Consider the following 24,725-nt stretch of genomic DNA (forward strand, 5'->3'; position numbering starts at 1 on the left):
GATTAATCGGCGCACTTCTTTATCGCCAGACTCGGGGAGAAGTGCACAAAGCTTAGTCTAAAGTCTGTAACAGCATCTCCAGCCTGCTGCTTTGCTCTTTCTCACCATGTTTTCTCAAGGGGACCAGATCATTCAGCAGCTGAGACAATATGACGAAGCCAAACACCAACTTCGTCAACTGCAATCAAGCAGTTTTTCAAATGACCCTGAGGTAACTCGCCAAATTCCCCTAGCACCCAGTTACACGGAACAGGGAGAGAACCTCGCCAACAACGGGGGAAATTACACTTCGCTGAAGATACTCAACAAACGACCCCATTATGTTCCGCCAATCAACTTTGCAATTGTTGAAGACGGCATTTACAGATCTGGTCATCCACAGCCGAACAACTTCCAGTTTCTCAGTACCTTGAAGTTGAAGACTATAATATATTTGGGCGACAAGACAGATAACTATGATTATTACAGGTGGATCAAGGACCAGGAAGTTTCTTTCAAATATCTGAAAATGAAGCCAAGCGTGGAACCATTTATGTACAACGACGAGAACTCGTTGGTCTCTGCCTTGAACCTGATTGCCAACGTTGATAACTACCCCATATTGATACATTCGAACAAGGGAAAGCACAGAGTTGGCGTTTTTGTGGGATTGATGAGGAAATTGCTACAGGGCTGGTGTATGAGCGGAATATTCGACGAATACGGTAAGTTTGCTGGTGAAAAGGGAGAAGGTGATTTGGAGTTTGTGGAGATATTCAAGCCGGTATTGAGAATTGATCCGCAGAAGATCCCAGGTTTTGTGAGGATATGACAAAAATGTTGATAAGGTAATTATGACCAAGAGGTGTGAAGCGAAATGTGTGTCTGTATGATCAGTTAGGTGCTAGACTAAGAAGCAAGGTTATGAGATTTATGTCCAATCACCAGATCAGAACTGTGTTTGACTGCTATGCGTTAGGTATAACGCCATTCTATAACTTCTGGCTATACCATCATATGCCAATCACAATGTGTACTATAATGGAAGAACAACGATACTGTTACGAGATACATAGTCTCACTAAAGTCTAATCAATCTTGACGTGGTCGTTTTGTTCAGTGGTGTCTCTCCTTTCCTCTAGGCAGAGAAAGACAAAGACAAACCAAACTTGTGGGCAGACTCACTCAACTTCAAAGTGTCGATGGCAGCACCAAGACCCAGCTTGACACCTGGTCTCAAGTTCTGGGAGTAGGCCAAAGAGGCAACACCAGAGTCAGCGACCTTGACCTTGAAAAAGGCAGATGGGTCCAATTGGTACTTAGTAGCAATCTCAATGGCAACTGGGTTTGGAGCAGTGGCCTTCTTGGAGTCGTAGGTACCCTTGGCACCAACCTCAACGGTTGGCGAAACCTTGTGGTAGTAGCCAGCAGAGAACAACTGCAAGTTGTTGGAGGCAATCAAGGAGATGGCGTAGACTGGGGCCTTGTAACCGATACCAGCAGAGTAGTTAGTCAAGACCGCGGACTTAACATCGTAGGCAAGCGAAACACCGGTGGTGAATCCATCTTGGCCAACGGTGATGTCACCGTTGAAAACTGGACCCTTAAGCAAATCGACAAAAGCACGTGCGTTCACGATTGGCTGAGAGAAGTACAAGTTGAGCTTGGCATCCTTCTTTCCGCCTGGCACAATAGAGGTGGAGAGCTCAGACTTCAAGCCTGGAGAAAGAGCGTCGACAACCTCGAACTTGGTGTCCAAGGCGTTGGCAGTGTTCCAGCCTTGGGTCACGGTAACTCCGGTAGGCTTGTCGGAGTACTTGGCCTCCAAGCTGGCCGAGGTCTTACCGTTGGCGGTCTTTCCCTTGGTGGTGAAGGCAACGCCGTTAGGAGCCACCGACTTGAAGTCGACGGAGACTGGGGCCAGGTGGAAAAAGTCACGACCAAGGACGTCGTTGGTCTCTTTGGCAATGTCAGAGAATGCTGGAGGGGCCATTTTGGAGGATTGGGCTTAAAATTGATGAATTTAGCTTGTTGGAAGAAAGAACCAAGTAGTCAAACAGTTAACAAGGGGATACGCCATTTCCTCCAGATCTCTCTTCCAATGGATCGATGGCGTGCTCTGCCGAAAAAATTGTTGGTCTCCATCACGTGCTCGCCAATAATTGGGCTGTGCACCCCAAAAAGTGGGGTTGAAAAATTCTAAATGGAGCTAACTGCGTATTCGTTCTCATTAACGTAGGATTTCTATAAAATCATGAACTAGCGTTTTTCCTACCATCTTTGTCTACTGCTCCCCGTCCTTCTCGTGGTCGCTCCCGCCACGCGTCTTATCGGTCTCGTGAGTCTGTTCGCCGGCTAACGCTGACTCGTGATAGCCTGCGCCTAGTAGAGGCTCGGGTTCCTCGCCATTAACGCTCAATGCGTTCTTGGTCTCACCCCATGAAAGAAAGTCTCTTCTGACCTCGACATAATCGTAGGCAAATTCGCCGATCTGGTCTTCGTCCATGCCTCTTTCCTCGCCATCTGAAGGGGCTCTCAGATTGCAGCCTGGGATGCGGTTCAAAACTAAGCAGATAATAGCAGTCACCACGCAAGAGTAACCGACACACGCGGCAATGTAGGCAACCTGGATGTACAATTGCTTCCAATTGTGGTCAATCCAACCACCACCGTGCTCTGTCACACCGTCGTAACCAATAACAGCAGAACTTCCGAAGATTCCGTTGAAGAGCAGTCCAATCACACCAGCCATTCCGTGCTCTGCCATCACATCCATGCTATCATCCACCCTTAACCAGAACTTGATTTTGGTGCTGAAATTACACACAATGCTGGTGAACACTCCAAGAATGACACTTGCCCATAATGGAATTATTCCGGACGTTGGAGTCGCCGCCACAAGACCACAAATGATACCTGAGCATAGGCCAACAGTGGACCATTTGCGCTCGATCCTCCAATCCAAAATACACCAAGTCAATCCGCCAAACGCGGCGCACAAGTTAGAGTTCATAATTGAGTATGGAACTTTGAGAGAAGGAGTCAAACACGAAAACCCATTGAATCCCAACCAGCCAAACCAAAGGAAAGAAGTACCAATGGTGACCATGGAGACATTATGAGGTCTAAAGTTGACCATCATGGTCTCATTTCTCCTCCCCAAAACAGCGCTGTAGACAAACGCTGAAAATCCAGATAAAATTTCAACTGGTCCTCCACCTGCATAATCTAATACTCCCCACTTGTAGGCCCAGCCATTCGTGTTCCAAACCCAACACGCCACAGGACAGTACACCAAGGTAGCCCACATGAAACAGAACACCAAGCATGGGAACACTCGCCCTCTTTCGGCAATACACCCAACCACGATGCACACAGTCACACACAAGAACATCCCCTGAAAGTTCGCAAAAAGCATCTCGGGATATCCACCTGCATCTCTTTCCAAGTTCTGGTATCCAAAGTTGTGGAGATTACCGATAAACTTATTCGTAGCTGTTCCACTGAAGGCCAATGAGTAGCCCCAGAAGTACCACTGAAATATGGCCACCAGACACGCTGCCATTACTATCCAAACCATGTGAAGTGCAGACTTCCGTCTCGCCAATCCTGAGTATAGATATGCCAGTCCTGGACACATGAAAAGAACCATAGCTGAACCCACTGCCAGCATGGCGATCTGAGCCTCATCGTAGCCCGCTTGTTCAGCCCAAGCCGCTCTTTTAGTCAAATTGAGCATTTTAAAGGTGATGATATTGATGATAATGTTGATGCTAATTTTTTTCCTCTTTTATGGTACTTTATCGAATTTCCTCTCAGATAACAAAGAAAAAGCTCAACAGAACCAAGTAAGTTTCCTTGTAAGCTGTTCCCAATCTGCTTGCAGGTCCTCGGAGAACAGATACTAATATGCCAGAAAAACGATCCTAAATTAGCGGACCAAGTACCAGAGCGTTCAAATCGTCTGCGAAACAAGTGAACACTAAAAAGAAGACAAGTCCAGGTTCTCTCAACGCTGTTTTTAATTCATACGAGAAAAATCCAACTGTTAAACTTGGCACCTGCAGCAGGTGAACAGGACTTTTTCTTTTCTTTTTCCTGCGTGTGGGGCTCGAGAATTGTGCCAAGTTGGCCAAGCGGGATTTGGTTGTCTGAGCAAATAATATTCCTTATATTTGTTGTCCTTATCAGATAGAGGATGTGTTGCTGATATGGTAGCTCGGCCCTTGACGCAGTTTCAGACCTGGGAGCCGTCAAGGTGCCCGTGTGGGCTCTCCTTGGAAGACGTTTGAAAAGTCGTGCTATTCCTGTCAGGCCGGTCCGGTGTCTAGGTGAGCATATGGCCGTGACAGTGAACGCCGCCCAATGACTTTTAATATTCGCAGACCGTTAGGCATTATTGCCCGAGTGGACAGCCCCAGCGAGAATGCCCAGTACTACAAGCGCGGACCAATAAGATGGCGTTTTGATAAAGGCTCTCCACGCTCTCATTGGATTACGCAGCGTAGGGCATTATGTATGTGGCTATGCGCAGAAAAACCGGCCCGAAAAGGGACACGGGGTCTAGAAATGGGTGTCAATAAATTCGAAAAATATATTAGACTACTTAAATTGAGGACACCGAGCTATTTTATTGAAGAATATGCAAATTGGCTCTGGCTCAAATTTGCAGAGAATTCGTCGGCTGAAGTCATCCTACAAAGTGTGGTGTGTGCAGGGTCTTTGAGTGATGTTTAGAGTGATGTACAGAAAAGCAGGAGTTTTCGGCATAATGCGCCGAGCAAATTCAGTCGAAAAATAGACAGGGCTTCAGCTGGGCAAACGCTATCACATATAACGTTTCAGTCTTTGTACTGGTTGAATAAGTAAAATTAGGAGTAGCGTGAAAGAGCTCGTTCATGCCAAGAATAGCATTGGACACTGGGCCCCACGAGATCGTGCTATTGTACACTGGGGATTATAAGCAAAACATTACGCGTTCTGGTATCCAATGGATAAATCACTGTATTCATCATGGACAGGATTTTGCATTGGTTTATTCCATATCGGATACCATATGCCCAGGTCTAGATCATTAATAAATTAGGTTCATCCAGCCAGATATGCTGCACTATGTTAGTTTATAAAGTATGGTACACTCACCTCGCCACTGCTTAACCCGAAAAGAACACCCAAAAATCATCCAAATTAATTCCCCGCTCTTCTCCATTGCTTTCACAATTCTTCGCCATCTTCCCCTTCCAAATCATAATACTTCACCTTCAACCACAGACTGCACGAACTGCACTGTATCACGATTTCATAACTGAGGTCTTCATCGTTCTGGTTATTATAACTCATACCTGCCTCCAAATGGTCACCAGACAGAACAAAGCTGTGCTTTTGAGTACATCTGGGACAGTCTTTGCACCATTCGATCTCTCCATTAATCTCCACCTCCTCGAACTCATCAAGGGTCATCACCTCTAGAGCCTCACCCAGCAGCTCGATCTTATGATTGAGCTCCAACACACTTTGCAAATCGTTGTCGTACTCCAGCCTCATTTCTGAATCAGAGAGCACTTTGTACGCATCTTGAATGACCGAGATGTCACTCTGCAACTGACCGGAACCGCTGCTTGTGAACTTCTTGTCTGGATGGGATGCTAATAAGGCCGTCCTGTATCCCTTTCGTATCTCAGGCAAAGTTGCCTCTTTTGTCACTCCCAGGACTTCATAGTATGATTTTCTTGGGGTCATGTGCAGGACTAAGCATTTAAGCTAAAAACAAGCCACCAAACGGAGAATCAAGAAGAATTTCAACCTTTGAGTCTTGTCAAAAGTTTCATGAGAAAGGCTTCAAGTCTTAGGCATCTGCCAAAAACAGTAATTTGATTACCACACGCCCACATGTGGTAATTTTTTTTTTCAAGTGATGATGAAATCTTATTCAGACTCTGAACTGTAAACCCAATATATACGCAGATGCCAGACAATAAGAAGACTGAAAAGCCTGCGGTAGAGCTCAAGGTGGGCGCATACAACCCTGAGCCTTCCGTGGTGGTGGGCAGTTTTTTCAACGGACTGACTATTCCTTCAGACACATCGTTCCAACTGTACAGGAACAAGCAAGACGCATCGAAGCTAGTGTTACATGGTGAAAATGAGGCTCTGGATTACGACGGATCCACCAAGGAGGATATCAATAATGACTATGTGGTGGGCGTTTATGATCCAACTTCTAAATCGATTGAATTCTACAAATCCTCGATGTTGGTGTCAACGGTCTCTTCTAAGGCCAGTAAAGCCAAGAAGATACCAGATATTAAGCAGGCGAATGTGAGATATGCTACAAAGAGAAATGCACTGGGTGAAGAGTTTGGAACAAAGAAGGCGAGAAAGGCTATTTTGGACCAGGAGAGAAATAGAATTGACTCCACATCACTCCAGAGCGACTCCAGCTTCATCTACGAGAAGATCGCAACCAGCACAGCGCATATTCCTACTCCTGAGGAGGTGAAGTCGAACCTTTTGAAGGATAGTCCAATCCCTCGTTTCGACGAGGAAGCTACAAATGTGGTTGATGTGTATCCTCTCACGTCTGTCATTCCAAAGAAAGAGTGGCCTGCCATACGTGTTGACGAGATTATTAAGCAGGACGATCCAAAAGTGCAAATTCAACTACTTGCGCACCAGCGTTCGAGATATCTCCAGAAGAAATTGGAGAAGTTTGACAGCTCCACATCAAAGAGAAAGGAAAAATTCCAGATTTTGTACTACTTGTCTGTGCTGATGGGTACCTACAACAACATGAGGGCCAACTCCAAGGAGAACCTCAGACTCAAATTGCAAAATCCACCCGAGGTTATACTAGACAGTGTGATTGCGAGATTTACTGTCAACAGAAGAGGTGAGTTCGGCAAGCCCAAGGATAAGGCCTTCACCATTGACCCCGATCACGAGGATAAATTGCTGCTCCACATTCTGGTTTTAGTCTTGCATTTGGACGACTTTTATGTCGACATGGGTCCAATGGCCCAAGAATTATCTTTGAAGCCTTCGAAGCTGCAACAGTTATTCAAGTACTTGGGATGTACCTCCAAGAATGCCACCAAATTGGAGCTGGACGCTATGGGATACCCTGCATCTACCAAGGCAGTCAAGGTAGCAACTCTGAAAGTTCCGTTCAAGGCTCCAACCTTTGTTTCAACAAGAGGTGGTCCCAGATAATTGATAGATCATTAAGTCTCAGGCTGAATAGCTGGGCGATAAAGCCGTCTCCGGTTTCCGGGCCGCCTTCCTGGTGTAATGCCGAAACTTGCCAATTATTTAAAACAATGGAGCTCACACAATCCGAAATCTTCATTAACCTTAAATATAATCTACTATTGTACCGCTGTGACCATATGGTATGGCTGGGTGGTGATTGGGATCATATGCGGTACTGTATCAATCCTAAAAGGGCAACTCAGAACACTCAGCGGAATCACCTTCTTAGAAGGGTTGCACTCTTAACTTTTCTCGAGAATGCCGCCTGCGCCCAAAAGCAAGCCGCTCTGCGCCCGAAGTTACGGGTCGCTGTAACATGCCTAATTTCAACGAAAATTCAATAAGAAAATTGAGAACAATAATCGGGTGCTTGTGTTTTTGAAATGCAGACTTTGTTCACAGTCGAAAACAGGGCTCCCCTCTCTTAATAATCGCTACCGAGAGAACCGGGAGATCTCCCACTTTTGACAGATGACAGCCGCTGTAACGGTATGCAGGGCTCGATAAGCAGGACTCGATAAGCCGTCTTCTTGCAGCCAATTAAAAGAAAAGTCCGCCCCTGAAGACACCGCGCTTGTGACTGATGTTCGCCCTTATCGTGACCTCAGGCTACCCGAAAAATTCCTTGAGGTCACAATCTATGCAATTTTAAACCGCCTACTGCCGGGTAAACGCTGCGATCCACAGGAAGCCTGAAAATGGCAGATTACAGAATTTGGATTGCCGCGGGCCGATGTAACAAATCAACATGCCTGCAGCTGATGCCGTTAGAAAATCAGATAGATAAAGCCAATTTAATTATCTGCCATTATGCAGACTTATAAGAACTCGGCCGTAGCTTGATTATCTTTGAAAAGTGGTTTGTGTTATTAGCCTCTCTAATCACTTCAGTTTTTTCCAACATGGCTGACGATAAACTTGACATCAAGGTGACCTACTCCAGGTATCATGACATCGCACCTGGAAACATTGACGCTCTTCATGCCCATTCAGACAATGAATTGTTGGCAGAAATCGGTTACAAAGCCGAATTAAAAAGACGTTTTTCAACTCTTCAGGTTTTCGGTGTGGCTTTCTCTATAATGGGACTTCTTCCTTCGATTGCGGTAAGTGAAAACTTCAAAATAACGGTTTTGTGCTTGGATCGGGCTCATTTTTTCATATATCCCTGCGCGAGATCAGAACATACAATTCCCATCCAGACATATAACTAACACAGCTCTCAGTCCGTTTTGGCAACTGCTCTCTCTGCTGGTGCTACTTCTCTCACGTGGGGTTGGTTCCTGGCCTCCTTCGGTGTACTGCTGATCGGAATATCGATGGCTGAACTAGGCTCCGCAATTCCAACGTCAGGTGGTCTCTACTACTGGTCTCATTTCTATGCGCCGGAAAAGTGGAAGATTCCTATCTCTTATATCGTTGGTAACACAAACTCGGTTGCTCTTGTGGGTGCTCTCTGTTCTGTGGACTATGGGTTTGCAGGTGAAGTTCTTGCTGCGGTGGTCCTTCAGAAGGATGGTGATTTCGTCATTACCAGCGGCAAAACTTATGGTGTGTATGCAGCGTGTGTGGTTTCCCATATCGCCGTGACGTGTTTCGCCTCCAACTTCGTCTCCAGGTTACAGACATTCTCGATCTGCTGCAACCTTGGTCTAATTGTGTTATTCTTCATTGCTGTCCCAATCGGCTGTGCCAAAAATGGTGTTCCATTCAATGATGGAAAATTCATTTTCGGCAATAACGAGAATTTCTCTCCCGATTGGAATAAGGGCTGGAACTGGATGTTGTGTGGTATCATGCCTTCTGTGTGGACAATTGGAGCATTCGACTCGTGTGTGCATATGTCTGAAGAGGCCAGAAATGCCACCAGGTCTGTTCCTATCGGAATTATTGGCTCCATTACGGCGTGCTACTCCCTTGGATTTTTTATCTGTATCGTCCTTGCAGCCTGTATGGGACCGGATGTTTCTGCCATTATCCACTCCGAGTTTGGATCTCCAATTGCCCAGATCATCTACAATGCCCTGGGAAAGAACTGGGCTATTGCTTTTATGTCCCTCATTGCTTTTTGTCAGTGGTTGATGGGTGCCTCCATTTTGACGGCTATCTCCAGACAGATCTGGGCATTTGCCAGAGACAACGGATTGCCTTTCTGCTCCTTCGTGAAGGTCGTGAACAAAAAACTATCCACTCCTATTAGGGCCGTTTTCTACGGTGGAATTCTGGCCTTGATTATGGGCTGTTTGTGTTTGATCGGAACCACTGCCGCTAACGCTCTTTTCTCGTTGTACATTGCAGGTAACTACTTCTCGTGGGGTACCCCAATTTTCCTGAGATTAACTTCCGGGCGCTCCAAGTTCGTTCCAGGCAACTTTTATCTGGGTGATAGACTCTCCCCTATCATTGGCTGGAGCTCTATAGTGTTCATCGTGTTCGTTATAATATTGGTGATGTTCCCTGCAGACTCTGTCGTCACCAAGGACACTATGAACTACACTGTCGTGATCACGCCTGGTGTCATGATCTTGGCTTGGATTTATTATTTTGCCTACGGGCGAAAGATCTTCAAGGGTCCTCGCAGTAACCTTGAAGAGCCATCCGAGTATCACGAGGGTGATCCAATTGGAGAGGACGAGGAAATAGCTATCGTCACGTCGATGAGATCCGCCAAAGATGAAATTAAAGCCATCAAATCGAGGCTTTCGAGTCCAGAGGCCTAGGCTATATTCTATGTTTTTTATTCTACTGTTAATTTATTCGTCCGATAACAAAGTGACCAAACTGCAGGACAGATTGGAAGACCATGCAGTAGACCATGCATTCCCAATTACGCGGCGTGTTTTTGGTTTTAACACAACCTTTACATTGTGTATTTTGCTTCCGCTATTGAAATTATTCTCACTAATTCGTTCGCATTGTAAGCTCGAAACACGTTGATTTTCCTTCAAAAATGGCGATTGATAAAGTGGACCTAGAGATTCATGAGGAGTAAGTACGAAATCGTACATTTAAACTCTGGCAAAAGACTAACACCTGGGACTTAGCAAACAACTCGAAAGGGTGTTTCTGGAGCTTTCAGCCAACGAAACAGACATGGAGGCCGTGGAAAAAGACGTTGAAAACTACAGAATCAAAAAAACCCAGGCTCTGTATGAGAGCAGGCGTGACCTTTTAAAGCAAATACCAAACTTCTGGTACGTCGTTCTGGCCCAACATGAAGACTTTTCAGAGTACCTGCAAACTGACGATCTACGATACATTGAGTATATCAAAAATATTCATGTGCAATGGAAAATCAACGATTCTGAAGGAGACAACACCAGGAAATTTGACATTACCTTCGAGTTTTCTTCTTCGGATAAAGTGAAGTTTGCTGATCAAATTGTCACTAAGCAGTTCCAAGAGATCAATGATCCAGATACAGGTAAGCCAAGGCTGATTTCCACACCCGTGTCCATTGAGTGGCCTAGTTCCTACGACAAGATCAACCCACTGAAAATAAAGCGAAAGGGCTTGATTTCCACAAAAGAAGACAAGAAGAATTACAGGCAGGGAATGAAATCCTTCTTTGCATGGTTCTCGTGGACTGGAATGAGACCAGGAAAGGAATTCAGATCAGGCGAAGACCTCACCAGGCTAATAATTGACGACATATTCCCTGACTCAGTCAAGTACTACACAGATGCCATGTCTGCGGATCTGGAGGATGCTGACGATGACGAGGAGGTTTCCTCCAGTGACGAACTTGATCTCAGCGAGGACGAAGATGATGGTGCTCCGAAGAGGCCCATTGAAGACGATGTTGAGGAGACCTCAGCAAAGAAACTGAAATCGCCATGATTTATGCGGCTTTAATTTTTGGTTTGTATCATTAATATCTAAAAACAGCTTGTAAAAAAAATTAAATTACCTGCGAAAGTTGGCGAGATCCCCGTCTTCGTCGTCACTCAACTCGTGCTCAAGTTCGGTGGCATCGTCTCCAAAGGTATCACCAAACAAATCGTCATCATAATCGTCCGCCACTACGTAAGCACTGCCTAAACCCTCAAAAGAGTTCACAAACTGGTAATCTCTTCCGGTGACTCTATTCACCAGCATGCCCAACCAGAGACCAATCTGATCACGGGTCTTATGTGCAAATTGCACGGCGTGAGCCACTCCAGCAATAATTCCCGAAGCTATTACGGCATTGGCGTTTTCAAACACACCGTGATTCTCAAAATCGAAAGTGCCGTCATCGTCGAGTCTAATTACCCCGTAAGTCTTGCGGTAGTGCTGGTAAACGAACACAGCATAAACCAATGCTCCGAGGACCAAGACAATGACCATGAATAACACAAATGCCATGATGAAAGATCCTGAAACAGACCCGTGTGGACATCGTATCGTCACTGATTGGTCGAGTTTCAGACCTCCTTCGCACTTCGACGATGGAATCTTTCTATAAGGCGCACCCGGTGTGTACGATATTATATCGTCGTCGAAACAAACATCAGAACTCGAGATCTTTTCATCCTCAACGCAATTCCCTTCTCCATCTGGGTGATAGCCGAAGGAGCATTCAAAATCCTCGGCGGAACACTCACAGATTGAAGAAGCCGAACTCTCTACCATGTCTTTCCCAACGTAACACATTCTTCCCGTTTTCTTTCTCTTATAGCTGGCATCCGTTCCAAGTAGACAGTTGCCATTTTGAAAAGGCGGGTTGAGAGACCACAGCTCGAAGTCTTCATCTTTGCCTGAACACTCTCTATCAAAGAGCTTCTCAAAGTTCAACTGAAAAATCCGAGTCTTTTCGCCCGAATCAATAGTAACCTTGGTGAACAACAAAACTTTCAACGACATATCTGACGGTATAGTGGATATATCCTGGACTTTCACTTTTTGGTTGGAAAACTTGTAATCAACCCACGTCATTCCTCTATCAATAGAATAGGAAAGGGTATCAGTGGTGTCCTTGCCATTCACCAAGACAATCACGGATCCATGGTCTCCATATTCCCACATGTATACGCCCTTTTTGATCTGTTTCCAGGTGATACCAGCATCAATGGTCATATAAGTATTTCCCTCGTGATACGGAGTTAATTTTTCTCCCACGTTTCCAACTCCAATCATCATTCCCAAGGCACTCTCCGAGGAGAAGGTGTCTCTGAGGTCCGATCTCTCAGTAAATCCGTGCAAATTAAGCGAGCATTCTTCCAGAGATTTACCAGAACATACTCCACCGGCGTCAAGCTCTGTTTCAGGAGGCTGGAGATAGCGCCATCTTCCACCATCGTTGTGTGTGATCATGGTCCTGAGGGCCTTCTTTGCTCCCTTCTTAACCTTGGCTGGATTGGAAACTGTATTAACAACGAGAACTCCCTCGATTCCTGGCATTCTCTCATAATCCACATATCCAGCAGAGTCTCTATTCACATAGTCCAGAGACACAGAGTAAAAATATCCCAGGTTGTTTGACTTCAGAAGTGTTCCAAACTCCGCACCTGGCTTGGTATTAGTCGTCACATGTACTAGGATTGCATCGTCCGTGTCAGAAAGGGTTGTATAGGCCTGCGATTTGTCGATATTGAACCTCACAGGGAACTCTGCCGGGTCAAAGTCAGACCCGTCCGCGGATACCATGAGAGTCAACGAGTTATCGTCAACCACAGCCGATACAAGGTACCTAGAAACCTCAGCAAACCCTACAACACCAGTCAAAAGCTCCTTTTGCGAGCTAAAGTTGTCAGTAGTCACGACCAGCGATGACGGGATCTTTTTGTCATCTCCAGATTTTTCACACACAATTGTGTTATCGGATTTTGAGGATCCCCAAAATCCAGGGAAAATGCACGACTCAATATTCTCCTCTATTGGAGTCCACAATTGGCCATACGACTTAGTAATATACAAAGTCGAATGGCAATCCTTGGAAGATGAAGTTTCACAATTTTCCTGTCCAAGAAACAATAATGTCGAGCGTTCGAGTGGGTGAAATACCAGTGGAGATGGGCCGTATTTGGGCATGGATGGAAGCTTGAATGACTTCCAGTTGTCTCCTCTATCAAGCGAATAGATAAGCTTACCACTAGCTGCAAGAAGAAAGACATCATCAGCAAAAGAAGGATTCAAAAAGACTGCCAAAATCTCTTCACCAGGTGCTACCTGTTCCCAGGTTGAACCCTGGTCATGGGAGACATATGCATCGTTGCTGTCAGTCAGTACAATCACGGTTTCGTCAGAATTTGCTGGGTCGGCATTGTCACTTCTCAAATAAATGTACTCCCTGGTTTTTCCCTTGAACGTGTAAAACAATGTCTTGACCTTTCCGTCGTCATTCCCATCCTCGGCATTTTCAGGGTTCCCTTCCTTTTCATCTGGATTAGAAGACCCATCACCAACTGCTGGGGCTGGTACCTTATGCTCATCAGTCCCATCCGAATAAGTGGGACATTTGGCTTCAACAGGTTTCAGCAGATCGAGTCCGCTCTTGGGGTCACATTTGTTGGCTTGGGTAAGAACGAACCCAGACGGAACCATGTGGGTTTTTTCATCATTTTCGCAACCAGCTGGGGCTTTGGGGGATGAGTCCATAATATCAGCCACACATTGATCACCTTCAGAGTTGGTGTGGAATCCAAAAGCACACTCATAATCAGAAATCTCGCATGGACAATTTTCTTCAATAAGTTCAGGCTCTTTGAAAAGTCTTTTAACTGAACATTTTGCATCTGTTTTTCTTCTCTGGAATGCCCATTTGTGACCGTTCATGCAGACCGGCTTGGAATCTGCATTCCATAGATACCAAGTCTCGAAATCACGAGCTTTGCAGTTGGATTTGTAGGCCTTTTCAAAATCCAGGAAAACAGTCAAAATCTTGTTGCTGCCTTCTACTTCATGTCCAACTATAAGGAAACTCGACGAGGTTGAATCCACAGTGGTGGTGATATATTCTGGTCTCAACTTGTGTTGCAGCTTAATCTCGGACCACGTCTGACCAAAATCTAGCGAAAACTTCACTACTCCCTCGTTATCAAGTTCGGTAATAGCAACTATCACTGCTCCAGAATCTCCAACCTCAAAAAGATGAGGACCATCCAGCGTTTTGGTCCAGGTTAAACCGGCATCCCAGGAGACAAAAGTGTCGCAATCCTCAATCTCCTTTAAAGTCTCACCAACACTACCAACTCCCAAGAGCAAACCGGGGATTTTCGTTGAAAACATTCTTGGCTTGGTAAACAACTGATTTTCTGGAAAACTGAAGTAGAGGTTCACAAAGCAATGTGCACCGGATTTATCACAATTTTTCAGAGTAGGACGTTCCCATCTTATACCATTGTCGAGAGTGATCATAGTACTCCCTTTTTCTGTGTTTGCAATGGCCACACCACTGAGAGCTTCAATTGACTCATAGTGCAAAGAAAAGCCATTCAGGATTGTGAAACTTAGTTTCTCCAGTCTGGGTTTGAAGTACAGGTAGGAGCCCTCAGTGCTACCTTGACTGGTTCCATAAAGTGACACCGCGTCTCCTCCATCGTTAACACTAATCAGCAATGTTCCTTCTGAGCTCTGTAAAATTTGGGGAATTTGGGGTACAAGACTGTCCTCAAAACTGGCTTCAGGGAGATGCGGAATTTCGATCTTCGTCCAAGTCCTGGCATCGTATGACAAATAGGCAAAGCTCCCACTTTCCACCATGTGCGATCCCACAGCAAGAATATAATGATCAGATGACCCAAGTATGCTCACCCCGGTAACAATTCCTCCATCTACAAACACAAAGTTCGGCTCTTTATCAAAGAAGTCATACGAAAGAACCAACGCCAGTCCGTCCTTCTCTTGAGGCGTAGAAGCGGCGCACAGAACAGCATTTGCGGCCTTTTCGTCAGAATCTTTGAAGCTGAGATTTTGTGCACTCGCAGCAAAAATACAGGAATGTGCCAGAGTCATCACGTTGAAACTAGCACCTCCGTCAACGGAGTTATAGTATGTTCGCTCACAGGGCCATTCATCGTCTGGCTTCGCGCAGGAGCCGGCAAAAAGCAGGTTATCTGTTCTGCGGGAATTAAACATGAGAGGGCCCTCTCTGGAGCGCAATGACGGTATAGAGTCTTCGCCTGGTATTTCGGGAGTTTTGAAGCTAGTCCAGGTGACTCCCGAGTCCTCTGTCTGATAGTGGGTAATTGAGTTTGTAAGGATATAGGCTCTCGTCTTCTCAAAAGGATGAACAACAATCTGAATGATATCACCCTCTAGTTTTAGGTCTTTCAAAGGCGTAAATGTTTCCCCAGAGTTTGTTGAGAAAAATACATGATCCTCCGAGCCATGATCGTGGTAGATCACATTCTATTGATTTTTCACCTATGAGTTAGAGCAGTCAATGACCACTCTCATCAAGGGCGAAGAATCTGTTAGTAAACATTTCGATATCTCAGCTTTGAATTGGAGACATACTGTTGAATCCTCGAAGAAGATCAGGTCCTTGGGAAGATTTTCAAAAGTGCTATATTTCACCTTGGGTTTCACGCCCCAGGCGCTTGCAATTCGCAGCGATAGCGAAAAAAGGCAAAGCAATTGGACCCACCGCATTTCGTTTGTGGTTTTAGATCTCAATCACAGGCCTTTCTTCAAGGCAGTCGGAGACTGAGTAGATTGCACGAGAATAGGAGCTGTTATTGTGAGTGATAATGACTTTGCAGCTTTGGCATTGATACCCCCCGATGTGTTACCCTTTTGGGAAGTAGTCAAGCGCCGAACCTTAGATCCAACAAAACAGTGATGAAATAAAAAACGCACTTAATAAATACAGAGTTCGGACTTACTAGACAGGAGCCCTTGTTTCGGGAACCTCCTAGCTTGAGCCCTTGAGTATACATCATTATTGGCTCGTTGAGCGAGCAGCGCTATTAAGGACTGAGAGCTACAATTAGCCGCTGGAAGTTGAGAGTATACCGGCAAAACTACGGGAAAAAGGCAAGCTTAAAATTGTATACCCTTGAATCGCTTTATTGCTGAGGCAAGATCTCGTTTTCACCTCCGACTTTCCCCCACCCAAAACAGATTCTTTGCTTTTCTCGCTATAATTACGAGTGCGGCTAAAAAAATCTTCGTTACACTTCAAGTTTTCAAACTTGACGCCAAAAACAAGCGCGTCTTGCTTGAGGCTGAGTAAATTATCGCAGGGTCTACAATTTCACCGGAGTAACCTCGCTAGTGCAGCCCGAGACACCGAAGACCGTTTTCTCGTTTCATAACCGCGCGCTTCACCGTTAGAGATCTTGATCGACGTTGGAAAACTAACTCACAATCCTTGGTAGTTTTTGCAAATTTATTTTCACATCCAGATATACTTTATAACCTTTTGAACACCCCGCAAATTGCTTCGCTGAAATTCGCACAAACAATCTAATTCCCCTTTTGGAATCCCGACGCATTGTAACGCGCGCGTGAAGAGTTTTGCCTGCAAGGCTTAGCATACCCATCGCCTGTTTCTATTTGAGGCGCTCCTGGGTGTCTTTCTGACTTCTAGTTGTTTATATATTCCCAGTTCTTAAAACATTTAGGTGCATCTCGCTACAACTTGTTTCTTGCTAGATTATCAGCTTACCAAGCTACTATTCCTTCGCTGCTGGTTTTTTCAAGTCGATCACACTGTTTCATCACCTCGTTTAATATCTGGAAGACTATAGACCACACAACCAACTAGCACCATGAGATTGCAATACTTGTCTACACTTCTTTTTGCGTCGTCAGCTTTGGCAAAGAGTAGCGCTTCCAAATCCTCGTCTAGTTCCAAGGCCGAAAGTACATGGTCCTCGGAGTACAGCGTTCTGGAGTTTGAGAATTTTGGATTTGCAGGCACTTACCAAGTGGTTAGTTCGATGAAGGATGCTACCGAAGACAATTACTGTGCCTGTGAGGTCAGTGATGACAGAGTCTCTTTTAGTGGTACCAATGCTCCACTTAACGAGGAGCTTTCCGTTCACATAAGAGGACCTCTTTCTCTTCACAAGTTCGCCTACTATGTCAGTGAAAATTACGAGCGTTCCGATTCTTCCTCCTCCAAGGATTGGAGCAGACTAGCCTACTACGACTCCAGTTCTCAGACTGCTGAAAACGTTACATTTATGGGAAATGTTGGTACCAATAAGACGTGTCTTGGTAAGGCCCTTGGTTATGTTGATGAGACTGGTTTGACGGAGACTTCGGACTCTACCATTTTGGAGAAAGACAATATGGTTTACTCTGACGAAGAGTATGCCATTTTCTCCAACATCAGTTGTGAAGATTCCGGACTCAGTAACGATTGTGGTGTGTACAGGTCGGGTATTCCAGCGTTCCATGGTTTCTACGGCACCACCAAAATGTTTCTTTTTGAGTTTGAGGCTCCAGATGACACCACTACAGACGAAAACACCACAAGTTACAACATGCCTGCCATATGGTTGCTGAATGCTCAGATTCCCAGGACTGCTCAATATCCAATCAACTCTTCCTGCTCGTGCTGGAGTTCTGGATGTGGAGAGTTTGACATCTTCGAGGTGATGAACTCCACTGAATCATCTAGATTTTACTCCACCATCCACGATTTCCAGGGAATCTGGGATATTGGAACTGGAATTCCGATCCAAGGATACTTGGAGAGAACTCCCGGCTCCAAGATGTCGGGAGGTGTTGTATTTGGTTCTGACGGTGCGGCAACTGTGTTTTTGTCAAACTCAACCTCATTTAACTCTTCCATCTCCGTGACTGACCTGGATTCCTGGATTAAAGGTACTGAAAAGGTGGATACTCTCCTGACCATCTCGGCTGCCTCCTCGACAACTACAACTTCGTCATCATCGAAGGGTGATTCCGGCCACATCAACCCAAGCTGGTTGTCTACAGTGATTGCTGGTTGCTTCCTGATGTTCGGAATGTAAACTCGGAATTGCTATATTAGTTGCATAAATTATTGTGGATTTTGATTATATATTTTAGAGAGTCATGTATTTTTGTTCTGGAGAAAATTCGTAGGAAACACAGTGAGAATGCTAAGGAAAGAAGAAAGCCTACGTGAAATTGTTATTTAAAACAAGTACTTGGTTTTAAAGATGTTGTTTCAATAGCAAACAGCTTATTATGTATATGCTGGTGACTTTACTGTCTTCAGTTTATTTTCTTGAGGATATTGTCTAAATACATATACTCCTCAGTACTCTCTATAATCTCTGTTCCATACCCTCTACACACTTATTCCTTCCTATCCTGCCTAATCTGAATATATTCCATTCAGACGGTCAATAATCAATGCTTCTATAAACGCCAGACTGCTACCAATAAAAAAGATAAAAAAAAATTAACGAAACCACTCAACAGTCACGGCATAGCACACTCTATGTCACGCCTCAGACAATGAACACACTTCGACTCAGAAGACCTCTTGACACATTTGATCTTCCGCGATCGACATCCGTTGCACGAGCTTCTTCTCTGGCCACCCGGGTCACTCCTGTTAGAACTCAGATTTTCATCTGTATTTCTTCTCTTGCGGGAAGCCATTTCTGGCTTCTCCGTCTTGGGGGCTGGAGTAATTGTCTCGGGCTCACTCTGCTTGAAACGCTCAACATCCAACCTGTTGAAGCCTTTATCGAAAAAACAGCTGCAATTCTTCTTGGCGCACGCAGTGCACTTCTTGAACTTGATCAGAATAATTTCTTGCTCGGCGGATTTGAATTCTTCGGAGTAGAAGGACTCAGACGATATGGGCTCAACACGGAAAATCAACCATTCGTTGCTCTCCTTCGACTCTCCAAGTAACTGGCATCCGTCGATCCATGAATCAATACTTGTCTCATCCCTCGAAGGTGATATTAAGGATTCTGGCTCCACAGGGTCGTTCGCCGAAGAGGCCGAAATCACAATCATCTGCGCATCACATTTGATTTTTCGCGATCTACAGGCATGACAGCTGGGGCCGGTCCTCTGTCTTTGCGACCTTGCAGAAAACGAAGCTAGGACAGTTTCGGCGACCGGCTTTGCTGTTTCGTAGTCGGTGTTCACAGCAGGCACACCGGGCGCAACGGCACCGTCAGACTCTTTTGGCACAACGGCTCCAAAAGTTGGCGACGAAGATCTAGGTTCACTAGCGAATACGGTCCTGGCTTCATTGGGAAAAAAGCTGGAAGTCACGCTCTTGTAGGTTTCCGCAACAGGAACTAAAGGAACCGAAGACTCGGACACCCTTCCAAGCGGTGGAAGAAGTATACTGGGCGGCGTCACATCCTTGAGAACGGGCTTCGAATAGCCCGGCGTGGTCAAGCGCGAGTTCAAATCCCATTGGCGGGTGGCGGTTTGTATCAAGAGGTCAAACGGGCTGGTTGCTGAGTTCTCGGTCGATCTAACCTCGGAAACGAGTGAGAATGAGGTGATTGGTGTGGTGTGTATGAGTGGGGGTATCAGCAGTTTATGCGCGTGATCCGGCATGGTAACGAGGGGCAAAGAATAAAAACGAGAGCAGTAAGACAACAAGGAAATAAAACAGGGATTAAAACAATTGCTCAGAAGAAGAACAGAAGGAAAAAAACTCCGTGTGCCGTATCCCGCTTCTTTGACGCCCGCCCACTTGGTCAATGCGCCAAAGTTGCAAAAGTCCGAGGTCTCTTTGTGGGGTGGGTTGCAGCCGGGCAAAAACGGAGCCGGCTAAATCAAAGACGCATGGCACGCGCGAATTAAACAAAAATGCCTCGGAGTCGCGGGACGGAACGGACAAACGGGATATATTGTGTAGTGCACTACCACGGAGTTTTAGCTTCTGCAGACGCACGCGAGACAATGCATAATGTCCCATCACTTCTTGTCTTGACGGTAGAGGAAATACTTGACAGTGAAGGGAAGGAGCGCGTTCATCAAGATGATCCACGCCACCAGAATGCCGATGTTGCGGCCCATCTGCTCTCGCGTGGTATCGAACAACACCACCTTCACCAGCTCCGAGCCGTTGTGCATTGGGAATGCATAGCCGTATCGGTAGAAATGCGGAGTCAATGCCATGGCCGAGTACGTTGGCGCCACGTTCCAGATCACCCAGAACAGCATCCAAACACCGAGATACGGAGGCCGTGTGGACAGACACAAAAGCGCCATATTCTCGTTGGCTCCGCCGATGGCTCCCATGGTGAGATACGTCACCATCCACAACACAGCGAAACCATGTTCATACGATCTGTTGAGCGGGATTTGGAAGCACAATTGCACGATGCAGTAGAAGAGCGAAAGTACCAGATAGGACAGCTGCGAAGACAGCAATCTGTACACCAAGAAACTGCCACTTTTCACCTTCTTGGCCACCTCAGTATGCACCGGAAGAAAGAAGTTGAACTGGAAGAAGGACAGAATATGCAGATACACGATTCCCATCTGTTGCGGTGCCTGGACCACTGGAGGCCCCATCGGTCTCAAATCATTGTATGTGAACTCAATTGGCGTGGTGAGCAATGCTGTGTCTCTCATCGTGGAAAGCAATGCGGTTTCGTTCAATCCGGCTATGATCGGTTTGTATATCTGCTCTGTGGCCAACACCAGGAACTGTTTTTCCACCAATCGTATGCTTGTCACCAGAACAGATTGCATGATCAAGATGTCCCTTCCAGTTTCAAACAAAATGTCTATAAGGGCTGAAGGGTTGAAGCTGGAGTTTCCCGTCAAAATGGCATTGCGGAAGTTTACCGAGGCATTCTGGTGGATGTATATGGCGCCCCAATAGTCCTGGTTATGGACCAATACTTCCAATTGCTCGTACACAGACCGCTCTGAGGTGTTGAAGGGATGTCTTTCCATAAGCTGAGATTCGTTTACCAACTCCCACCCAGCTTTTGGGGCCAACGTAGCGTTATGAACGGTCGAGTTGAAGCAATTAGAGATATAGTTCGCGCTTGATTCGTCCTCCAAAACACACAAGACCTTCATGTTGTGTGTTCGCGTTTGTCTTCCATATAGAGACCCCCAGTATAGAGAAAACAGACCCATGACAAAAAGGCCGATTATGAGATACACCCTGACGAATTTCAATATCAACTTGAATTTCTGGAACTCCGGGTTAAGAAACCCTATTTTGCGCTCGAAGGCCTCTGTGGCAGTTTTTCTTAACGTGGCGATTCTTGAGAGAGTTCCGTTTTCGCTTTTCATCTCCACCATATCGTCACTTGGAATAGAATCCAGATCACCGTAATCACGAGGACCACCAGGAGCATCAGCTGTCGCACCGGCTGCCTCTTCGTCATTCTTCTTTCCTCCCATCAGATCCAGCCCAAATAACTTATCGGAAACCAATTTGTCTCCATCGACTCGCGAGTACGTCTTGGCTAAACCAGCTCCATTTTCCCCTATCTGTAGTGGATCAAGGGCCGTGCTCTTTCTTCGCAGCCAGTTCGTAGACTCCTGGGTTAATGTCCTTTTCCTCAATCTTTTTGGCGAGGCCTGATCAGTGAATGAGGACTGTCGACCTGGCCCAAACAAAACAGGTGATTCTCCGAGAGGACTCACTCCTCCTGAGCTTTTGGATGACTTAATACTCGAGGCCTTAGCAGAGTCTACGGATATGTTTCCCAGGGATGACTCCGTACGTTGTCGCTCCACACTCGAGCTGCTTCCTTTCCCATCCGAACTTTTCCGACGATAGGACTTGGCAGTATATGCTCTGACTCCCTGGTCGATGTTGATCTCAGAATCCGAGGAAAGTGAAGACAGCTCGGAGTCGGACTCCTCAATAGGGTTCATCACATGAGGTTGTAGGCCTGACATGGTTCACGCGTCTATTTCTGCGATTTGACTGAAAAATAAATACTTGAACCTTTGCGAATAAAATAAGACAAAAAAAACAGCAATACTTGGTCTGGAGTACTCCAGAGAATATTCTAGCACTCTTTTTGGCCGGGTATATCAATAACAAACTAACAATCTTTCGTTCACCAGCCCTCATCACTTACATAATTACATCAGCGTGAGGCTGTGCAAAATCTGGAGAAATATGCGAGACATAAAATGGTGTTCAACTACTTAAATTAGACTCAAATTAGACTCAAATTGATCATATATTGGTTAAAATAACCCTCTTCATACTCCATCGTACATCTAGTCTTGAAGACTCAAATACTCTTCATGAAGCTTTTTCTGCTGCTCAAACAACTTGACCAACTTCTTCCTGGCACTCTTCGTCACCTCTGTACCATCTGCTGCCTTTACAGGCAAACCTTCGGAGTCCCATTCCGAATACAATCCTTGGTACTCACCTGTTTTAAACATCTCAGAGGGAACCTGCTTGGCCTTCTCCATTCGCTGCTTCTGCTGCTGTTCTTTGAGCTTCAGCTGTTCCACCTTCTTGGCCAGCTTGGCCTGTGCAATCTTCTCCTTTTCCTCTTGTTGCTTAGTCAACTCTTCCTGCTCTTGCGCAGACAGGAACTTGATCAGAGCCGCCTGGTTGTTTCTGTCATCCAGAGCAACACCCAAATCCAACAAGTCCTTGTCACGGATCCTGTCGGTAGCATCCAAAAACACCTTGTAGTCCTGCTTTTCTATAGCTGAAGATCTAACCAAGTCACGGAACGTAGAAAGAACCTTTACAAACGGCATGGCAACTTCTTCTCTCGATCCTTCAGATCCGGTGGAAGATGAGTCCTCCCAGCCTAGACTATCAGATCTGGACTGGAAGCCGACGACACCAAGAATCCTGGTGATGTAGTTTGCTGCCTGGATAATAGGCTCTATTCTCAGCTCCACACCAGCGGACTGGATGTAGTTGTTCACGGACTGAACCAACTCCAACAGAGATCTCAGCGCAACGGGTGTAGAAAGGTTATCGCAGAAAGCAGAATTAACAGCAACACGGGTCTTCTGGAGTTCAGTAAGTAGCTCCCTCTCCTTGAGACCCAACTTCTTCGAGATTATCTGTCCCTCCGAAACCATGTGGGTGTAATCCGAGTTCAAAGCCCTGACATTCTGGAAAAATTTACTCAGTGTCGACTCAATGGCTTTCACCTCATTCAGCAAACTCTCCTTGAAGTCCAATTGGTTGTTCCATTGAACCAAGGCAAAACACAATCTCAATTGCCTGGCCGAATACTTGTTGAGAGCTTCTTCAATGGTGATGAAGTTCTTCAAAGATTTACTCATTTTCTGACCCTCGATGTGCAGGTGACCGGTGTGCAGGAAGTAGTTCACCCATTGCTTGCAATCAAAACAGGCTTCAGATTGGGCCAGTTCGTTATCGTGGTGAGGAAAAGCCAAATCTATACCACCGGAGTGTATATCCATCGTTTCTCCAACGAAATCAGACGCCATCACAGAACATTCGATGTGCCATCCAGGACGACCCTGGCCCCATGGTGAATCCCAGGATGGTTCACCTGGCTTGGATGACTTCCAGAGCGCAAAATCAGCAGGACTAATCTTTCCCTGAGTAGAGAGCGATAAAGAGCCCTCACCGTCTTCAATCAGATCTAAATCTCCCTTGTTCCATGGCTGCAGTTTTGCATAATCGTGGTTTGGAGCCTTGTCAAACTTGGCAGTGTTGAAGTAGACAGATCCATCCGAAGTAGAATAAGCATAGCCGGAATTAATAATCTTGCTCACAAACTCCACGATTTCAGGAACGTACTCAGACACCCTGGTGGTGACAGTAGGAGGAATTACGTTCAGCTTGGCCATATCCTTGTTGTATTCATTCTCCCAGAACGCTGAGAGCTTGCGGAACACCTCTGGATCAGTCACTGTTGATCCGAACTTTTTGTCCAAAGAGGGTACAATCACGTCTTTGGTGGCTGCCAGAAACTCTTCAATGGTAGTTGGCGCGTTGATTTGAACCAAAGCCGCAGAAGCTGCCTTTACATACATAGGGGTCTTAGGATTTTCCTGAGCAGCTTTGGACAGGTCAAGGGTTTTGGTCCACTCTGGAAATCCCACTGCAAAGTCGTATCCTGGCAGGTTTTTCTGGACGTAGGAGGTCCAAGACTCCCTGGCCTCCGAAACAAGCTCAGAATCGATTTCAGTATGACTGGACGAAAATTGCTGGAACAAATACTCATGTCTTCCTTTGATGATAATTTTATCGTCAATGTCAGTCACATTCTGGACAAAGGTCACGTTGTAGCCAAAGTAGTCCTGCAATATTCTTCTGTTGATATCAATAGTGACGTAATTTCTGGCATGACCCATATGACTCGAATCGTACACAGTAGGTCCACAACTATACCAAGTCACTTCATTCACATCCTTGGGTATGAATGGAACCTTGGCACGAGTCAGAGAGTTGTACAACTTCAGCGTAGACTGCAAATCCTTGTTGGCGGTAACCGGCTGCACCCACGTGGGCTGAGAAATAGAAGAGGACATTTTTCTAATGAAGCTTCTGAGCATAAACACCTTCAATCAGCAACTGGTCAGCTGGTTTAAGTGAGCTTTAAGTCATCAAGAGTACATACAACAGCCATCTTCAACAGGTCCAAATTTTGACAAAGAGCTTTTGTGTCAGACACGCA

General features: G+C 45.7%; 13 protein-coding genes across 13 annotated transcripts; 6 read left to right on the forward strand and 7 right to left on the reverse strand.

Moving 5' to 3' along the window:
• Positions 1 to 106: 106 nt before the first annotated feature.
• On the forward strand, positions 107 to 811 carry KUCA_T00004029001 (uncharacterized protein; the record flags this gene model as incomplete). Its single annotated transcript, XM_022600723.1, has 1 exon — positions 107 to 811. One exon carries the CDS (start codon positions 107 to 109, stop codon positions 809 to 811), a length of 705 nt encoding a protein of 234 aa, XP_022460040.1.
• A 306-nt stretch (positions 812 to 1,117) lies between these two features.
• On the reverse strand, positions 1,118 to 1,972 carry KUCA_T00004030001 (uncharacterized protein; the record flags this gene model as incomplete). Its single annotated transcript, XM_022600724.1, has 1 exon — positions 1,118 to 1,972. One exon carries the CDS (start codon positions 1,970 to 1,972, stop codon positions 1,118 to 1,120), a length of 855 nt encoding a protein of 284 aa, XP_022460041.1.
• A 291-nt stretch (positions 1,973 to 2,263) lies between these two features.
• Positions 2,264 to 3,718, reverse strand: KUCA_T00004031001 (uncharacterized protein; the record flags this gene model as incomplete). Its single annotated transcript, XM_022600725.1, has 1 exon — positions 2,264 to 3,718. The coding sequence occupies one exon, from the start codon at positions 3,716 to 3,718 to the stop codon at positions 2,264 to 2,266; it is 1,455 nt and encodes a 484-aa protein (XP_022460042.1).
• Positions 3,719 to 4,344: 626 nt separating this feature from the next.
• Positions 4,345 to 4,716, forward strand: KUCA_T00004032001 (uncharacterized protein; the record flags this gene model as incomplete). Its single annotated transcript, XM_022600726.1, has 1 exon — positions 4,345 to 4,716. The coding sequence occupies one exon, from the start codon at positions 4,345 to 4,347 to the stop codon at positions 4,714 to 4,716; it is 372 nt and encodes a 123-aa protein (XP_022460043.1).
• Positions 4,717 to 5,193: 477 nt separating this feature from the next.
• KUCA_T00004033001 (uncharacterized protein) lies at positions 5,194 to 5,718 on the reverse strand (the record flags this gene model as incomplete). Its single annotated transcript, XM_022600727.1, has 1 exon — positions 5,194 to 5,718. One exon carries the CDS (start codon positions 5,716 to 5,718, stop codon positions 5,194 to 5,196), a length of 525 nt encoding a protein of 174 aa, XP_022460044.1.
• A 225-nt stretch (positions 5,719 to 5,943) lies between these two features.
• Positions 5,944 to 7,188, forward strand: KUCA_T00004034001 (uncharacterized protein; the record flags this gene model as incomplete). The annotated part of the gene is made up of 1 exon (XM_022600728.1): positions 5,944 to 7,188. The coding sequence occupies one exon, from the start codon at positions 5,944 to 5,946 to the stop codon at positions 7,186 to 7,188; it is 1,245 nt and encodes a 414-aa protein (XP_022460045.1).
• A 941-nt stretch (positions 7,189 to 8,129) lies between these two features.
• On the forward strand, positions 8,130 to 9,947 carry KUCA_T00004035001 (uncharacterized protein; the record flags this gene model as incomplete). The annotated part of the gene is made up of 2 exons (XM_022600729.1): positions 8,130 to 8,333; positions 8,454 to 9,947. The coding sequence occupies 2 exons, from the start codon at positions 8,130 to 8,132 to the stop codon at positions 9,945 to 9,947; spliced, it is 1,698 nt and encodes a 565-aa protein (XP_022460046.1).
• A 230-nt stretch (positions 9,948 to 10,177) lies between these two features.
• Positions 10,178 to 11,067, forward strand: KUCA_T00004036001 (uncharacterized protein; the record flags this gene model as incomplete). Its single annotated transcript, XM_022600731.1, has 2 exons — positions 10,178 to 10,215; positions 10,272 to 11,067. 2 exons carry the CDS (start codon positions 10,178 to 10,180, stop codon positions 11,065 to 11,067), a joined length of 834 nt encoding a protein of 277 aa, XP_022460047.1.
• Positions 11,068 to 11,133: 66 nt separating this feature from the next.
• KUCA_T00004037001 (uncharacterized protein) lies at positions 11,134 to 15,801 on the reverse strand (the record flags this gene model as incomplete). Its single annotated transcript, XM_022600732.1, has 2 exons — positions 11,134 to 15,558; positions 15,667 to 15,801. 2 exons carry the CDS (start codon positions 15,799 to 15,801, stop codon positions 11,134 to 11,136), a joined length of 4,560 nt encoding a protein of 1,519 aa, XP_022460048.1.
• A 1,121-nt stretch (positions 15,802 to 16,922) lies between these two features.
• On the forward strand, positions 16,923 to 18,134 carry KUCA_T00004038001 (uncharacterized protein; the record flags this gene model as incomplete). Its single annotated transcript, XM_022600733.1, has 1 exon — positions 16,923 to 18,134. The coding sequence occupies one exon, from the start codon at positions 16,923 to 16,925 to the stop codon at positions 18,132 to 18,134; it is 1,212 nt and encodes a 403-aa protein (XP_022460049.1).
• A 436-nt stretch (positions 18,135 to 18,570) lies between these two features.
• Positions 18,571 to 19,677, reverse strand: KUCA_T00004039001 (uncharacterized protein; the record flags this gene model as incomplete). Its single annotated transcript, XM_022600734.1, has 1 exon — positions 18,571 to 19,677. One exon carries the CDS (start codon positions 19,675 to 19,677, stop codon positions 18,571 to 18,573), a length of 1,107 nt encoding a protein of 368 aa, XP_022460050.1.
• A 363-nt stretch (positions 19,678 to 20,040) lies between these two features.
• On the reverse strand, positions 20,041 to 21,993 carry KUCA_T00004040001 (uncharacterized protein; the record flags this gene model as incomplete). Its single annotated transcript, XM_022600735.1, has 1 exon — positions 20,041 to 21,993. The coding sequence occupies one exon, from the start codon at positions 21,991 to 21,993 to the stop codon at positions 20,041 to 20,043; it is 1,953 nt and encodes a 650-aa protein (XP_022460051.1).
• Positions 21,994 to 22,323: 330 nt separating this feature from the next.
• On the reverse strand, positions 22,324 to 24,603 carry KUCA_T00004041001 (uncharacterized protein; the record flags this gene model as incomplete). Its single annotated transcript, XM_022600736.1, has 1 exon — positions 22,324 to 24,603. One exon carries the CDS (start codon positions 24,601 to 24,603, stop codon positions 22,324 to 22,326), a length of 2,280 nt encoding a protein of 759 aa, XP_022460052.1.
• Between the last annotated feature and the right edge of the window lie 122 nt (positions 24,604 to 24,725).

This window comes from Kuraishia capsulata, genomic scaffold (assembly GCF_000576695.1).
Source record: "Kuraishia capsulata CBS 1993 genomic scaffold, Kuraishia_capsulata_scaffold_5, whole genome shotgun sequence".
Taxonomy (NCBI): domain Eukaryota; kingdom Fungi; phylum Ascomycota; class Pichiomycetes; order Pichiales; family Pichiaceae; genus Kuraishia; species Kuraishia capsulata.